This window comes from Taeniopygia guttata, chromosome 17 (genome assembly GCF_048771995.1).
Source record: "Taeniopygia guttata chromosome 17, bTaeGut7.mat, whole genome shotgun sequence".
NCBI classification, from domain to species: Eukaryota; Metazoa; Chordata; class Aves; order Passeriformes; family Estrildidae; genus Taeniopygia; species Taeniopygia guttata.
The window spans coordinates 7,865,446-7,881,414 of NC_133042.1; the positions used below are offsets into that span (position 1 = coordinate 7,865,446).

Genomic DNA, 15,969 nt, shown 5'->3' on the forward strand with positions numbered 1-15,969 from the left:
GGCAGGACACAGAAGTTCTGCTGAAGGGCCTCGTGCTGGTATCTCAGAGGAGCAGAAGTCGGGGTGGAGTCAGGGTTTGGCTGGTGGCTGGGAGGGATTGGGGTCCCAGCAGCATCCCCCACTTCTGTAGAGCTCTGAGCAGCCATGGGATGGGTTTTTGGGGGGTTTTAAGTGCCCAGCTTAAGTGGAAATGCCCCTTTCCTGCTCCTCAGTACCCAATCCCTCTGCTCTTGTCTGCTGGACACCCTGTGGTACCCAGTATCCAAACTGCCCCACTTTGGGAAGGGTTTGAGCCGAGGGTTTCCCTTATTCCAGGTTTATTCCCTGTCTCCAGCAGCATTTCCCCTCCTCCTCCCAAAGACAAAACTGGTTTCTCAGTTTTACAGAGAGCCCCAGCTCCTGCAGGCTCCTCCACGGACTAAATTGCTCAGAACAACCACAGGGCTGCAAACAAGTCTAAACTCCTGTTTGCAGTGGGGTGTTTCTGTTTGACAGGCCAGAACCATTTCATCAGCGTGTCCAAATTATAAATATGACCTTTGGGTTAGAGCAGACCTAGAACAATACAAGCCCCAGTCCACTTCAGCTTCCTGAGCCCTCCACTGAGCTCAGGATGGACAGTGGGGAAAGTGGCAGCTCCTACAGCCCCTCTGAGCCCTGATGTGACTCCAGAGCAGGAATCAGGGGGGTTATTTTTTGGGGTGATCAGAGCAGTGCAGAGGGAGCCTACAGAGTTCAATCTCCCCCCCATAATTTTTAGGTTAATTATAAAATAAAGCAGCAGAGTGGCTCAGACGCCAGCTGGAGTTTTCTAGGTCACAGAAAACGTGGGTAATGCAGGGCTGAGCCAGCCAGGCGTGCTGCAGACTGTCAGCATTGCCTCTGCCACCCCAATCCTCATCCCCATCCCCATCCCCATCCCCATTGGAGCTGTGGGCTCAGCTCTGCCCCACAACCCCAGTTAGGGCTTGGGAAGCACCACCAGCACCTGACCCTGAACCAAAACCCCCCAGATCCCACAGAGTCCTGCTGGGCAGAGTTCTGAGCTCTCCCCTTGGCCACCCCCTGCCTCAGTTTCCCCGCCCTGGTGGCACAGCAGTTTGGGAGCTGCTTTTGGGATGCCCCAGGCTGGGTGAGCTCACCCCCAGGGTGGCAGGAGGAGGTGGCCACGCTCTGGTTGGTGGCCATGGGGGCTGGAGGGGCTGTCCCAGGCCCAGGGCAGGTGGCTGTCACCCTGTGACAGGAGCAGGAGCAGCCAGCAAACACAGCCACCCCCACAACGTGTCTGCTCATGGGGGCGTTTCGTCAGCAGCTGCTCTTGCTGGGGGAAAAATCAGAATAATAAATAAATCCCCGTGCCTGGTGTGTCCCCCCTCTCCTGGGACAGGCCAGGGGCTGTGCAGGGCTGGAACCAGCTGTGCTGGCTGGAATTTACCCTGCTGTTAATGCCCCTGGAACGCTGCTCCTGCTCTGGTTACTGCACCTGGCCCTGGCTGGGCACGCTGGATCAATGCCCCGTTTATTCCTGAGCTGTCAGACCCTGCGCTGGAGCAACCCCCAGGAGAAGATTTTGGCACAAAGCTGAGCAAAGCCGCTGTGGAGGCACCCACCTGCCACCTCCAGCCACCCCCAAGGGCTCCGTGTCCCCAGGGATGTCCCCAGAGGCAGGACAGGACGGGAACAGGGTTTTGCAGTGCCCAGCTCTTGGCTGCAGGTTCCAGTGCTGCATTTGGCAGCCCAAAATTGGAACAGGTTTTTGCAGTGCCCAGCTCTTGGCTACAGGCTCCAGTGCTGCATTTGGCAGCTCAGCTGTGCCACTGCACCCACCCAGGGCCAGGCTGAGGCTCAGCACCAGCAGAGAAGGGTCCAGGCACCTAAAGTTGGTATTTCACCTTTGGAAAGATGCCCTTAGACCAAACAGCCATGAGAAAAGAGCTTATCCCAGGCAGGGTCAGCACCTGGGCCAAGGCTTAATGCCTGGCTGGGCAGCACCTTCCCAAGCCAGCATCCAAAATGTAGAGTCCTGATTCTCTGAGTAAAACTCCTCTGCGGACTGCTACAACCCCTTCCAGCTGACCCCAGGAAAAGTGAAGCACTGGGGACTCCAAGGGTGGAAAAAAATGAATGTTCTTAATGAAATGACATAGCAGCTCACGGGGACATCACATCCCTGCTCAAGGTGAGGCCTCTTGTACACCTCAGGTTTTTATAAGCAAGTTTTATATTTATTGCTCTGGAACACGCTGCTGCCTGGTGGGATGCTGGAATAGGATATCCAGGAGTGACTAAAAGCCATGGAAAATCAGCCTTTTTCCTTCACCCTGCAGGGGTTCAGCTCAGAAAAAGAGAGGAGTCACAGGAAAGCTCCTGCATGGGACAACTGCACGAGTGGCAGCTGCTCCAGGAATGAGGAGGAGCCTGACAGGCACCACAGGAGGGATCTACTCCAAATTCTGGAGGGGTAAAAGCACTTACTGTTCACGCCAGGAATCAGGAATGATCCATCCCTGGGAGTACCCACCTTCCCTGGATGGGCCAAGCCAGCCCTGAGCCCCAGTGCAGCCAAGTGACAACAACCCTGACACGATCCTGACATCCCTGGCACATTAAAAACCATGGCTGGGAAAAACAAAAAAACCCTATCATCAAAATTACACTTTATTTTTTTTTCTTTTTCCGTTGGGGAATTTACTTTGATGAATTGTAACTTAAAAAGGCCTGGAAAAACCACATGCAAAAGGGTTTCTAAGTAGCAGCTAAAGTTTCTATTCCAGCATTACAAGCTATTCCAAATGATTTCCAAATTCCCAGCTATAAACTATTCCAATAAACAAACAGTTTGATCTTTAAACCCCCTCCACCCTACCCCAGTTAGTGCAGTGCAAAGGAAAAACCCAAGGAATTTACATATTATTTTCCAACTTATTCCATTGCAATTCCAAATGATCTGCGACGACCTCAAATAATACATACAATTTTCTCGCCATCATAAAAAAAAAAAAAAAACATTTCCCTTTCTTATTCACAGATATATTTGTGGCAAGTGGCTGAATAATTACTTACAAACAGAACAATCTCTTTTTAACAAGTTTCTTACACCAGTAAACACAAGAGGGAGAGCTCTCTGGGGGAGGGGGTTTGGCAGGGCAGGCAGAGGGTGGGGGTCCCTTTGGGGTGTAAGGGACACAAGTGCCCTGGTCCCTGTGACAGGGCTGTGCTCTCCCAAGGTGATGCCCTTGCCACCTTACAAAATTGGCCAGGTTAAACAGGAGGGGCTGTAAGGCTTTAGGATGTGAGGAAGAACAGGAGGCATCAGGAGTTTGTGTGTCCCACCCACCCAAAATGCCCCCTCAGCTCCAGCACAGCCTCCACAAAGGGAATGGCACCCTCTGCTCTGCACAGGAGCAGGGAATTGTCAGCTCCCTGCTGGCTGCTCCCCTCCAACTGAGCACAGAGGGGCTGGCTGGGAGGGGTTAGCACCAAACAGTACCTTGGGAATGTCCTGAGCCCCCCGTGTCCCTGTCACCTCTGTCTGCCCTGGCCAGACCCTGCTGCACCTACCTCCCACGAGTGGGGAAACTCCCAGAGCTGCAGGAGGAACAGGGAGCAAAGCAAGCTCTGGGCTTGGCACTGAGCAGCAGGGTGTGATTCCCAAGTCAGCATCATTTCCCCACCCTTGACAGATCCAAATTCCTCCTTTCTTACCCCAAGCAGGGTTCTGCTGCTCTGTTTGCAGACTGAGGGCAGCAGCACTGCTCACCCAGCCAACACCAGCAGCTCCCAGACTGGCAGCAGGATCCCACACCAGGACCACCCCAAATCCCAGGGGAACAACATCAGGGCACGGAAGCACCAGCTCAAAATGCCATGTCTTGAGAGAGGCAGCTCCTGGGGCTCAGATACAGGGAAGCTGCTCCCTGTCACATTCCCACACGTGTATTTTGTTTGTATCTGCACTTTGGGGAGGACAGAGGGTGCTCAGGACACAGTGGGAATGTCACAACACACGGACCTTTACTTGACAGCAGCAGCAGAACAGCCTGTGGGAGGAAGAGCTGGGGGGAAACACTGCCAGCCCCCAAAAGTGCACACAGCTGGGAGGAGGAGATGCTTTCACAGCTCAGGGACAGGATTCAGGACTTGATCCCGTAGCCCTTATTCAGGTGGGTTCACCCTGAGCTCATGAGGTGGGATTTATCACAGCGGCAAGGAAAATCAGCCTGGCTTGGGGAGGACAGGTCCAGGGACTCATCCTCTGCATGTACCTGGTGCCTTGGCGGCCTCTGAAACCCTTGTGTGGAGAACATCTCACTGAGACCTCCTGCTCACCAGTGGGACCAGTCTGCTGCTCCCTGGGACGCCCCTGCCAGCAGCAAGGCTGGTGGGACTGAGGTGACTGTAAAGAAAATGGGCTTGGGGGTGCCAAAATGGCTCTTCCCCCTCCTGCCTGAGCTGAAGGTCCACTTCCAGCCTACACCTGAGGGTCAAAATGGTCACAGCCCTCTCCTCCTCCCGGGCCAGGTGTCCCCACCCTGCCCCTCACCCCGACCATGGCACAGTGCTGCCCATGGCTGCCAGGGCCATTCCCAAAATCCTGACCTGGGGAACCACCTGAGTGCTGTGGCAGGGGCTCTGCATTGTCTCCTTGGGGCTCCATCCCCTGGAAGCCCCAAATTCTCACCCAGGCACAAAACCTTCAGCCTCACCCTCTCTCCACCATCCCCATGGTGGCTTTTAAAACCCCCTGACACAAGAGGGGTGCAGTGCCCACGCCCTGCTGGGCACCCCAGAGTCTCTGAGCTCTGTCCATCGGGGAGAGCCGCTCCGGCAGCGCCGTCCCACAGCCCATCAATCTTCTGTACACGGAACGGGGGCGAGGCCGGGGCAGCCTGCACGGAGGGGGGGTCGTGAGGGGCTGCAGGGGCAGTCCTGGGAGGTGTCCAGCACGGGGACGCTGTGCTCGGGCTGCGGCTGCCGGCTCCGGGCGCTCGACGACTTCCAGCGGCCACGGCCGTGGTCACTGCACCCCTTCCTCCTCCACGTAGGTCGAGGGAAACCAGCCCACCTGTGGGGGGACAGGACAGGTGAGCTGGGGGCTGGGAAGCTCGAGGGGAACAGCACAAAACCTGCTGGATTTCAAGGATTTGGAGAACTCGGGGACAGGGTGGGGGTGTTGGACACCATGATCCTTGCGGGGCCCTTCCAGCTCTGTGATTTTATGAGGGAGCTCCTGTCCTGTCACTGGGATTATTAAGTGCTGTTCTCAGTGCTGGATGTGCCAATACCCCAATTTGGGATGGAGTACATCACCTTGGACACACTGCCTGCAAGGCATCAGGCAGGAAGAATCCGTCTACAAAATCTGCGGGGTACCAGGTCAAGCCACCTGGTTCCCCCAGGCTGCTGAGCCTTCCCCCTGCAGGGCCTGCACACATCCCCCACGGGCAGCTTTAGGCAAGATCAGACCCTCCCATCCAGCTGTGAGCCCTGGGTGTCACTGCCACTGCCACAAAGCACCAAACGGCCACGCAGAGGTGGCTCTCAAGAGGTGACAGCCCACCCAAAACCCAGCAAAGAGCGGGAGGACACGGGACACACCCCTTCCCCTTTGCCATCCTGACAGCAGGGAGGACATCCCACTGCAGGAACGGGAGGCTGCACTCACCCTTCCGTTGGTCTCCCCCTTCCACCATCCCTGGTCCCCTCCAATCCTGCTGTAGATCTTCACCACGTCCCCCTCCCGCAGCGACAGCTCCCGCATGTCCCGCGCCGCGAAGTTGTACCGTGCCACGGCCGTGCCTATGACCCGGGGGGTGAACACTGCCAGGGGACAAAGCACAGCAGCTCAGGAGCAGCCCCACCACGCTGGCTGAAGCCTGGGGAAAGCTTGCAGAGGTTCAACCTGGGTTTTCCACCGGGGCACCGAGAGCTGGAGCCGCTGGGACGGAGGAGCGGCGTCGCCTGAGCCGCTCAGCCCCGCACGGGTGGAGTGGTTGGGGTTAAAGTGGGTTCCTGCTGGCTTTGAAGGGCTCTGTGGGCTTGGGAAGATCATCTCTGCTGGTCAGGGGGCTTGGTGGGGGTGGTAAAAGGAAGGATTTCATAGGAATACACAACCATTAACAGAGAAATCATGGGGAAATCCTGTTCAGCTCCCAGTGTCAGATTGGGACAGTGGATTGCCTTGTGGAGCTGCCACTCAGCACCTGATGGAGCCACTTTGTAAATCAGCTTGGATTTAAGCTACTTCAGAACCAGAATTACAGGGAATGGGTTCTCCTAGAGCTGTTGAGTGTGCTTTGCCATGAGGGGGAACCAGCTCCTGACCTGGAACCTCCCTGCTCCTGTCCCTGCCAGGGGGAAACCTTGGGAACTTGGTCCCATTAGAGACCAAATGGTGCCAAACCCTAACACTGACCAGCACCTTGGGATGAGGAGCTGACCTCCACCAGCACAGCCCCAGCCCCAGGGATCTCCGTCACTTCAGGCAGGGGATGCTCAGGGGAAGCACAAGGAGGGGGAAGGCAGGGGCAGCACCCAGCATTCCTGCCCCAAGGTTTGGGCACAGGGAAAAAGGCTGGAGAACCACACTGGAGGGATGGGATGGGCAGAAGAGGAGAAAAATGCAAGTCCTCTGAAGCTCACAAAAAATAAATAATCACCCTGAGGGGATGCTGCGCTTCATTCCCCTCTTTCTCCCAGGATTTCCAAGGGTTAATTCCAACTATAAAAGTGTACAAACCAAGGTTGAACAAAGTTTGAGGGAAAGCTTTGCCCAGGTTTTCAGCTCTTGGGGTGGAAGGAGATGAGGATGGCGATGGTGTTGGACACACAATGTGCAATCACTGGAGGGTTTGTCCATCCTGGCCAGGCAGCCAGGCTGGAGGATGGACAGAAATCATGGCAGCTTTGAGCTCTTTCATCAGGAGCTTGCTCAGAGCCCCTTGCTACACAGATCCCTTCTTGCAATAGCTTCTATGCAGTCAAGAGAATCTCAAAATCCCAGATTTGTGCTTGAAAATTTCAGCGTTCTTCCCAACTACAGCACCAAGGAAGGCACGTGTGGCTTTGCTTTGCTGGTGATTTTCTCTCTCCAGCCTAAAGGAGAGACTGAAAGATAAAAACTCCAATGGGAAGAAAATCTGGCAGGATTTTGCTCTGATCCCATCAAGAGGGAGGGCGACACCAGCCTGGAAAGGCACCACTGCACTCTCTGCAGGGACACAGAGCCCCAAAAAACACCTGACAGCACAGGTGTGTCCCTGTCCCCTCAGCAAGGGGCTCCTGAGCAGCCTCAGACAGCAGAGCTCAAACCCTGCAGGACACTGGGATGTCCTCCTGCAGGACAAGGAGGGTCAGACTGGGACAGGGTGAGATGCTGATGCTCGTTGGGTGAGACACACGGGACAGGCAGGTCGAGCTTGAAGTACATCATGAGATCCCAAAGTGCTACATCCACTTTTTTGGGTTAATTTGAGCCCCTTTTCTCCAACAGCAACAAACCCATCTCCTCCCTGCCTTGATTTTGGGGAGGTGGTGGGGGAGTGCATTTTGCTGCCAACTAAGCCACGGTTAATTAACCTAATTAACTGATTTCCCAGGGCAGCACTGGGGACCCCCTGAACTGCCTGTGGGGATGGGGGGACAGGGGGGACCCCACAGGTCCCACTGGTGATGGCTTTCAAGCTGGGGATGGTGGCAGGTCTCTCCAGCAGGGAGAGGCACTGGTACCTGACCAGAAGGGACTGGAGGAGCTCTGAGAAGAAAAGTTGAGGCCCTGAGGACTGAGAAAAGAAAAGTTGTAGGAAGCGCAGGAGGCTGCAAAGAGGTTAGAGAGAAACAGAAAGAGGCAGAACACACATTAAAAAGGAAATTAAAATAAAATATTATAAGGCACAATGCTTTAAAAGCTGATGGAGGGATACAGGGCAAAGCATGCAAAGGGTCTTGTGCAGGCGCTCTGAGCTGGGACAGCTGAGAAAAGGTGTGGCCACAGCCCCACGGCTATTGGGGGTTCAAAATTCATCCTAGGGTTGTATTTAATGCAAAAAGGTATTTAACCAACTTTTAAAACCTATCTTCCTTTGTATTCTTTTCTAAATATACCATGGAGAAAAATATTTAAAAGTTATTTTTCCCCATAAAGCAGTTAGTTGTGCACTCAGGCTTTTGGACAAAACAACACCTTACATTATTGCACTTTTTTCTTCCCATTTATTTTGATGTTTCCTTTTCCTTTTAGACACAGACTTACCCTTTCACCCATCACCTCCATTAAAGGAGTCCCACAGGGATTCAAACCACCACCCTGGAACTGGATCCATCAAAAATCTCACGTGGGTGGGAAAGGCAGGTTAAATCCCACAAAGTGACCATCCACAGGGTGAAAAACCAGAGGAGGGGAACCAGCCTGTCCCAGCAGAAACTGTCCCTTCAGAGAGCAGCAGTGCCAGAGAGCCCCAGCTCGGCCAGACCCTCCCTGATCCCACCACCTCTGGTGAGACCCATCCTGAAAATGCCACCAGAAGGACTCATCTGCAAACTGAGCAACTCAAACCCTACAGTGAAGCTGTAAATTCCTTCAGCTGGCTGGAAGGGGCAGGTTTTCCACAGAGCCAAGCTGGGTTTACCTGGGGAGCGGGTGAAGGTCCTGGAGGTAGAGCGCTCCCGGGATTTGTAGGGGTATTTCAGAGTTGTGTCCAGCTGCTTGAAGCTCTCCTTCAGTGAGTGGCTCTGGTAGTACTCAACCAGCTCCTGGGAAGGAAGGAGAGACACTTGGCTGTCTCTGCCACCCCCTGCATGACTTGCAGAGACAGTGCTACAAGGGAGAACAAAAACCCACCAGCAAGCTTTCGAATTTCTTGGCTTCTGTGATGTGAATCCAGTTGTCCTTCTCCACCACCTTGATGTGCTTCACCTCCTCGTTGAACCTGCCAACAACAGCAGAAGCACTCAAAAAATGCACAGCCACATGCTCCAGCCCTGGCTGGTCCTCTGTGAGTGGGAAATATTGAATTATTCAGTTGCTAAATGGGGAATTACTCACTTAATACTGATGGCAAAGCGCTCGGCCTCAGCCGGCCGCTCCCGGATCAGGTAGGTGCCGCTGACGTGAGACTTGAGCAGGTTGTCTGTCTGATGCCTCTCCATATTCCCTGCAAACCTGAGCCCAGAGGTTAATTAGTTCATTTAATTCGTTAAAATGAACTTGTATCTTTGAACAGGCACGTTCTGGATAAAAAGAGACATCTTTTTTTAAAGGCACGGAGGATGGAAGGCAGGTGGAGAAACATCGGAAATGTCCTGAGCAGGAAGGGAAGTGCCCTGAGATACCCAAGAAGCTGCTGAGCCACTGAAGCACACAGAGAGTGGCCTCTTCCCTGTGAAGTACCTGACACCTGGAAAAACCCACTAATTGGGAATCAGTCTCCAGGTTAATGAGGCCTCAGCAAGAGCTGGAGAGCAGGGATAATTTATATCCGTGAATTCATAAACCTGGCTGGAGCTGGAGAGAAGGAGCAGCAGGCAAGCCAAGGCAGGAGTTGCCTCCTTCCTCCCACAATCATCTTCTGGGCACAGAAAATGGGGAAGAGAAACCAGCATCTCTTTTTTTACCTCTGTCCCTCTCCATCAGTGAAGAAATCCCCTCAGCTGCTGCCAGGGCTTTCAACACCACCCAAACACCCCCGTGGCAGCTGCTCCACGGCCACAGAGAAAGCAGGATGCAGAGCACTGCTGGTCTGCATTTGGAATTCCTTCCTGGAGTGGATTCCTGAGCAAGCAGCACCCAAAAGGCCAGGCTGGTTTGTTTTCTGCCCACTCACCACGGGTACGCTGTGTAGTCGATCTCCCGCGAGGGCGGCCGGCTGTTGGGGGGCTGCAAATTGAGAATTGCTCATTAGTGAGGAGCCAGCAGCTCCTCGGGCTGTGGAGCACGTGTGGGATGCTCCTCTCCACGGGAGGCTTCCCTCTGCCAAGCCATCCCCGGATCCTGGGCTTGGGCAGAGGAGGGCAGTGTTGTAGCTGAGCATTTCCCTCTCAGCTCCCAGATGGGACCAGCAGGCTGTGTTTGTTCATTTACCTGAGTGGTTTTTAATTGGGAAGCAGCTGACAACATTACAGTAAGCAGCTAAAGGCAATTAAAATAAACCAATTGCAGTTTTCCTGTGCTGGGCTTGATCTCCAGCACTCTGCTCCTGAGTCAGAGAAGGAACAGAGCTGGATCTGATGATGCCAATCCCAGCCTTGGGAACAGGGATGGGACTGCCCTGCCCTGTACCTGCACCATGGCATGAGGGATCCCCTGTGAGGCAGAGGCTTTGCTGAAGGTGCAGGGAGAAGCTGGGAAAAGTGACAGGGACAACCCCAGCAGTTGGCAGTCCCAGCTCCATCTCCTCTCTGGCACTTACCCTGGCATCCACGGGGCAGGGTTTCACTGAGGAGCTGGGGAAATAACCCGACTTCTTCGTCTGCAGCAGCCTCCCCTGCAAAGCCAAGCTGGGCATCAGACTGGGGCGAGCACTGGGAGCACTGGTGGCACCGTGCAGGGCTGGGGACAGACCCAAATCCCACCCCCCAGCACATCCCTGCACAGGGAAAGCCCACAAATCAAAGAGATAATACAGAAGTCATTGGTTTAGGAGTTTCCCAAGGGGAATCACCCTCACCTCCCACCACGGCGAGTCGGGGTCCCCCCTCAGCAGCTCCATCACGTCCCCAATTTGAAATGTCAGCACAGGCTTCCCAGGAGGGGCTGGGTTCCCATGGTAATTCTGCACAGCCACCATTTTAGGACCTGGCAGAGAAGCAAAACAGTTTCACAACCTTGTCCCAGCTGAAAAAAAACCCAAATAAAACCACCCCTCCTGAAGCCTGTTCTCCTCATCCCCTGACAGGGCACAGCAGGCAGGATTTAGGGGCAGGAAACATGAAAGCACAAAGGAATGGTGTCCACAGTGAATGTTCTTGGCCCCTGCAGTTACATGCATGATTGAGTTCCCTGAGCAAAAATAAACCCAGGAAGGACCCAGCCAAGCTGAAGCTCCAGCTCCCAGCCCTGCACTTGGATCTGGGCCTCACCAAGGAGCTCAAATCCAGGAGGGAAGAGGGAAATCAAGGAGAGGAGCTCTTGCCAGGCAATGCCTGGCCAGCAGCAAGCCCTGCCAGGCTCAGCAGTGACCCCACAATTGCAAAAGGGACCAGTGAACACTCAGCTACCACTGAGTATCAGCTGGACCTGGGACTCAAAACGCCCCTGGAGCTCCCAGTCAAAGTCCACTTGTCTCGCCAACAACTGCACATTAAATAAACTTCCCCCACTGCACCAAACCCACAGTGTTTATCCTCAAAATGCCTCCCCACCTCTGCCTCTCCCCTCCCAGCAAGAGCACTCTGTGCTTGTTTTGTTGTTTTTTCTTTTTTTCTAACCACAAATTTGATTCAGGTTTCTTTTTGCCAGGCTTGGCTTTCCTTCCATCAGAAATAGCACAAAAACAAATTGTTCTTCTCCTTTGAGCCACAGCAGGGGCAGGGCAGGCCCAGAGCTCTGTCCAGGCCAGTTTTAAACACAGGAAGATAAAAGTTATTGCAGCAAGCTTTGTGACTGATGGCCCATCAGAGCACACTGGACATGCCAGCAGGAAGATGCTCCCCCACCAGCAACACATTTCCCTGTTAGAGCATGCCTGCTCTGCCCTGAAGGTTGATTTGGCACGAGGATGTCGTGCCAGGCTCTCCTTGGTCACTGGTGTGATGGGCAGAAGCTTTACTGGCCCAGCAGGGCTGGCCAGGGGCACCCAAAGAAATTATGGGGCAGCAGAGACCCCAGTGAATGTGACCCCATGAGGCCATGAGGGTGCACAGGACCCTTCTGCAGGCACTAAAGCTCTTTCCTGCCTTTGGAAGGAGCCTCCCCCTCCCTCCAGTGCTGGGGATTCCTGCAGCCTGTCCCTGCCCTCTGTCCCACAGCAATGCCCTTACCAGGTCCTGCACCCAGTGAATCCTGCAAAGAAAGAGGAAAAAGGCTCAGTGAGGACACATCAGCCTCAGCTCTCCCCACGAGCACCCACCTGACGCCACTGGGATAAGAAAACCTCTCCCCACACCTCCCTGGTACCCCCCAGCCCATGGTGCTCAGCCCAGCTGGGTGCTGGCACCTCCTGAGGGTTCTGGTGCTGCTTAAACTGGCCAGTTCTAGGCTGGGAGGAGGCCACTGGTCCCCAGTCCTGTCCCCCAGGGTTGCTGGGACCCCTCTGAGGCCAGTGCTGGCTCTTGCCATGAGCTGCCCATCCCAGACTGGACAAGGACACAGGGGGTGAGGAAAAGGCCAAACCACCTACCTGCTCTGCTGAAGAACCTGCAAGAGAAATGGTGGGTAAGGGGTTAATTTAACAGGCAGCAAGCCCCATTTTCTGGTTCTCCTGATGCTCTGAGTATCACCAGGGTGTGAAGCTGAAGCAGGAAGCCCAAAGCAGGGACTGCAGCCACACAGGGCCACAAAGTTCTGCAATTTCATCCCTCCCTCCCTCCACTCCTCACCCAAAATCTTTCCAAAGCCACCCTGTGACCCTCCCCTGGAGCATCACCAGGGCTGTGTGCCCTGGTTGAGCACAGGTGAGTCCCAGCTTTGCCCAGTTTAGACCAAGGACACAAATTTTTGCTGTACTTTGGGACATTTGGGGTCTCTCCTCATCAGAAATGTTCTCCCTGCTGCAGACCCTCCTGCTTTCACTGTCAAGTGATGAATAATTGATAATCTCTTTTCAATGCCCACCCACAAGAGCTGGAGATGTCACCCCTTGCACAGAGCTGCTGTGATTCCCTGCCATCCATGGGATGCAGCTCTTTGTTTTGGAGAATTTTGGCTGCTTTGTTTGTATTTCAAACCACCAGCCAATGTGAATTACAGCCCTGGCAGGTGGGCTGGGAGCATGCTTGCATTTTTTTTATGCATTAACAAACATCAGTGCTTTATAAAGTGAATTTCTCAGATCATTCACGTGCAGCAACGAGCTGCTCATCAAATCACTCACCCATCTTGCAGGGGGGAATGATCTCTAAGCACTCCTTGTGAGCACCTGCTCCACATTTGGGGCAAAGATAGCCCTGGTAAAAGGTTCCTCTGTGCCACAAAAAATAAAAAAAGAAGAAAAAAAAAGAAGAAAAGTCAGAAAATCCAACCTCAGCTTTGAGATTTTTCTTTCTTTTGCTGCAGAACAGCAGGAAGGTTGCTGCTCACCTCAGGAACATCCTGCAGGCTTTGCAGTTGGTTGTCTTTTCAAATGTGTACATCTGGAAGTTGTGGTGATTTGCATTGGCCTTCTCTGGCTTGATGTTGGACCTGAGGGAAAGGACCTGGGGGTTATCAGCCTGTCCCCACGGGGCTGCTGGCATTTCAGTCAGAGCTTGGACACCTCACAGACACCAAATCCAGAGTGAAAGGAGACCAGGGCTTGGTTGTGGAGAGAGGATTTTGCCCATTACCTTCCCATGGGACAAGAGTCGTGGATTTGGCCTGAGTCAATCATCAGCACCACCCTGCTCTGCTCAGGACCAGGTCCTGCAGCACCACCAGCTCCTGCTCCAGCCTGGTGCTCCCCCATGGCCCAGCACCAGGGTGAGGTGTCCTTCCAGAGACTCACAGAAAGCTTTGGGTTGGATTCCTAATTCCCAATATCCCAATTATCTCAGTTTCAGAGATAAAATCCCGTTTCAGAGATGCTTTGGTGGGGATGCTCAGAGAACAGCTCCAAGCTCCCTCTGCACAGGGACTTGTCCAGCATCCACATGAGCTTCCCCAGCACAGCTTTTGCTGTCAGAGCTGCTCTGCAGTGACCTGATGGCCCCAGACACTTTCCCCCCACCCCTGGCAGCTGCAGCCAGGGCTAGAGCAGCCACTCATGCTCACATGGCCATCTCAAACTGCTCCATCCACTTCCTCTTCATCTCCTCTGTCTTGCAGAAGAACTGGAAGCCCTGCTTGCCCTGGAGGTGGATCAGGTAGAAGCCATATGACCACTGCAAGAGAGAAGAGAGCTGACAGAGAGCTGACAGAGAGCTGACAGAGGGCTGATGTCCCAGCAGAACACAGCACACTTCCACTCACACCTCAGCCACTGTCCCTGCCCCCTTGCTGAGCCATGGCCAGGAATTGTAAATGCAGGTGAACCTGGTGAGAAGAAATGCTAGTGACTGACCCCAGCTCAGAAGGTTGAATGATTTTTTTATTATAACTATACTATAATACATTAATATACTATATAAAGGAAGATACTAAAACTACATACCTACTTTTTCTAACTACTATATCTAACTAACAATTTGTGATTTTCTTCTTGAGAGTCCAGCCCCAGGTAGGTTGGATTGGCCATCAGGCCCAAACAATCCTCACCAGAATCCAACCCAGCAACACCCCAGGTAAACAATTCTCCAAACACATTCCACATGGGAAAAACAAGGAGCAGAAATAGAAATTGTTTTATCTTTCTTCTCTCCGTGCTGCTCTATGAAAAAATCCTGAGAGAGAGAAGAATGTGCCTGTGACAGGCAGGGACAGCAGGGCAGGAGGAAGGAGAGCTCCTGTTTCTCTAACACATCCCAGTTAATGATGCCTGAACCGCCTCGGCGCTGTGCACTTGGACCAAACAGGATTTCATGGTGGCAGATGAGAGAACCGAGCTTCTTCTGCTCCACTGGATCCTCCCCAGCCATCCTGTCTGTGCCTGACAGCCTGTGCCAGCCCAGGAGGAACATCTGACCTGCCCACTGCACATATGCTCAGCCTGTCTCGTCAGCACACTGCACACAGACACACGACAGCCAAAGGGGTGCTCTGCTTACCATCTTTCCATGGGACTAGAAAGCGTAGGAGAGCAAAGTGGAAAGAGATTTCATTAAAACACAAAGCCAGCAGCATTCCCCTCAGCAGTTCTGGGCTGCTCTCACCCCAGTGTCCCTTATCCCATGGGGGTGGATTGAGCTAAAGCAAGAGCTGGGAGGTTTTTCCTCCATGGCTGCAGAGTGAGCATCAAGCCACAGGAAAATGATGTTCCTTCAGCGCTTCGAGTGCCAATTTTGGCAGCCTGGTGTGCAAAGCTGCCTTTCCAGGCTCCTCCACCCTGCAGCTTGTAGGAGAAAGAACATCCTGCACCTTCCCTCCCTCCTCTCCTGCCCATCTGATGTTTGTTCCCCAACACTGGGCCAGAAAGCAGAGAGCAGCTTCCTCCCTCCTACCTCCGACCACCCCAGCCTCCTCAGGGCTGTTCTGCCAGGACACAGGTCAAGGATCCAGCCCAGCCCCACATTAATAAACATCTCCCAATGCTATTTAAGGCTGTCTTGAAAGCTGAGCATTTATTTTCCATCTTCTTTTCCTATTTTAAAAGGCTAATAGGAACATACTACCCTGAAACAGCTCCAAAATGCTCTCCAGAGCTAATCCTTGGTTCACCTACCTTTTTAATGTCCTTGTTATTCATGGGGTCATCAGTCATCTTGTGGAAGAGAAGCTCAATAATTTCTTTCAGCTCATAATTGTACCCTTTCCTCTTGCAGACGATCACCACTTTATCAAATAAAAATAAATACCTGCCCAAGGCAAGCAAATAAACAAAGAAACCCAGTCAAACACATCATTAAAAAAATCCAAGGGGAAAGATTTGGAAAACTCTGAGGAGCTCCCCAGCTCAATGTTCAGTGCTCGTGCCCTGCTGTGATTTCACATTGATGCTGGGTTATGGCAGTGGAATTCCAGGCAGTAATTAAAGTAATTAAAGAGCTCAAGGGGAATTGTTAGATGAGGGCACGTTGAGTTTGGGGACACGGTGCTGCCACTCACCTGTCCTGCTTGGTGTGGTTCACTATGGAGCGCACCTTGAGCTCCCCGTCGATCTTCGGCCTCCCAAACTCCTCCAGCTTCACCTGCTGCAGGAAGCAAAGCAGGGCTCGGACCCACAGCCAGGCCTGGCACGGTGC

The 15,969-nt window shown here is 53.4% G+C and overlaps 1 protein-coding gene across 7 annotated transcripts in view; it reads right to left on the reverse strand.

Moving 5' to 3' along the window:
- Window positions 1-2,642: 2,642 nt before the first annotated feature.
- The window catches only part of VAV2 (vav guanine nucleotide exchange factor 2), a 116,203-nt gene continuing 102,876 nt past the window's right edge, over window positions 2,643-15,969 (reverse strand). For 2 of the 7 annotated variants that reach the window (XM_012578325.5, XM_030286364.4), the window contains 17 exons: window positions 15,833-15,918; window positions 15,450-15,582; window positions 14,836-14,850; window positions 13,904-14,013; window positions 13,235-13,336; window positions 13,029-13,117; window positions 12,336-12,352; window positions 11,977-11,998; window positions 10,665-10,792; window positions 10,407-10,481; window positions 9,822-9,874; window positions 9,044-9,160; window positions 8,840-8,927; window positions 8,628-8,751; window positions 7,729-7,815; window positions 5,666-5,820; window positions 2,643-5,065 (listed from right to left, as the gene is read on the reverse strand). In XM_012578325.5, the coding sequence (XP_012433779.3) occupies window positions 5,018-5,065; window positions 5,666-5,820; window positions 7,729-7,815; window positions 8,628-8,751; window positions 8,840-8,927; window positions 9,044-9,160; window positions 9,822-9,874; window positions 10,407-10,481; window positions 10,665-10,792; window positions 11,977-11,998; window positions 12,336-12,352; window positions 13,029-13,117; window positions 13,235-13,336; window positions 13,904-14,013; window positions 14,836-14,850; window positions 15,450-15,582; window positions 15,833-15,918 (1,449 nt within the window). In that variant the 3' untranslated portion in view covers window positions 2,643-5,017. Of the gene's footprint in view, window positions 5,066-5,665; window positions 5,821-7,728; window positions 7,816-8,627; window positions 8,752-8,839; window positions 8,928-9,043; window positions 9,161-9,821; window positions 9,875-10,406; window positions 10,482-10,664; window positions 10,793-11,976; window positions 11,999-12,335; window positions 12,353-13,028; window positions 13,118-13,234; window positions 13,337-13,903; window positions 14,014-14,835; window positions 14,851-15,449; window positions 15,583-15,832; window positions 15,919-15,969 lie in introns of those variants that run through there. The other 5 variants (XM_012578327.5, XM_012578328.5, XM_012578329.5 and 2 more) reach the window with 4 other exon arrangements.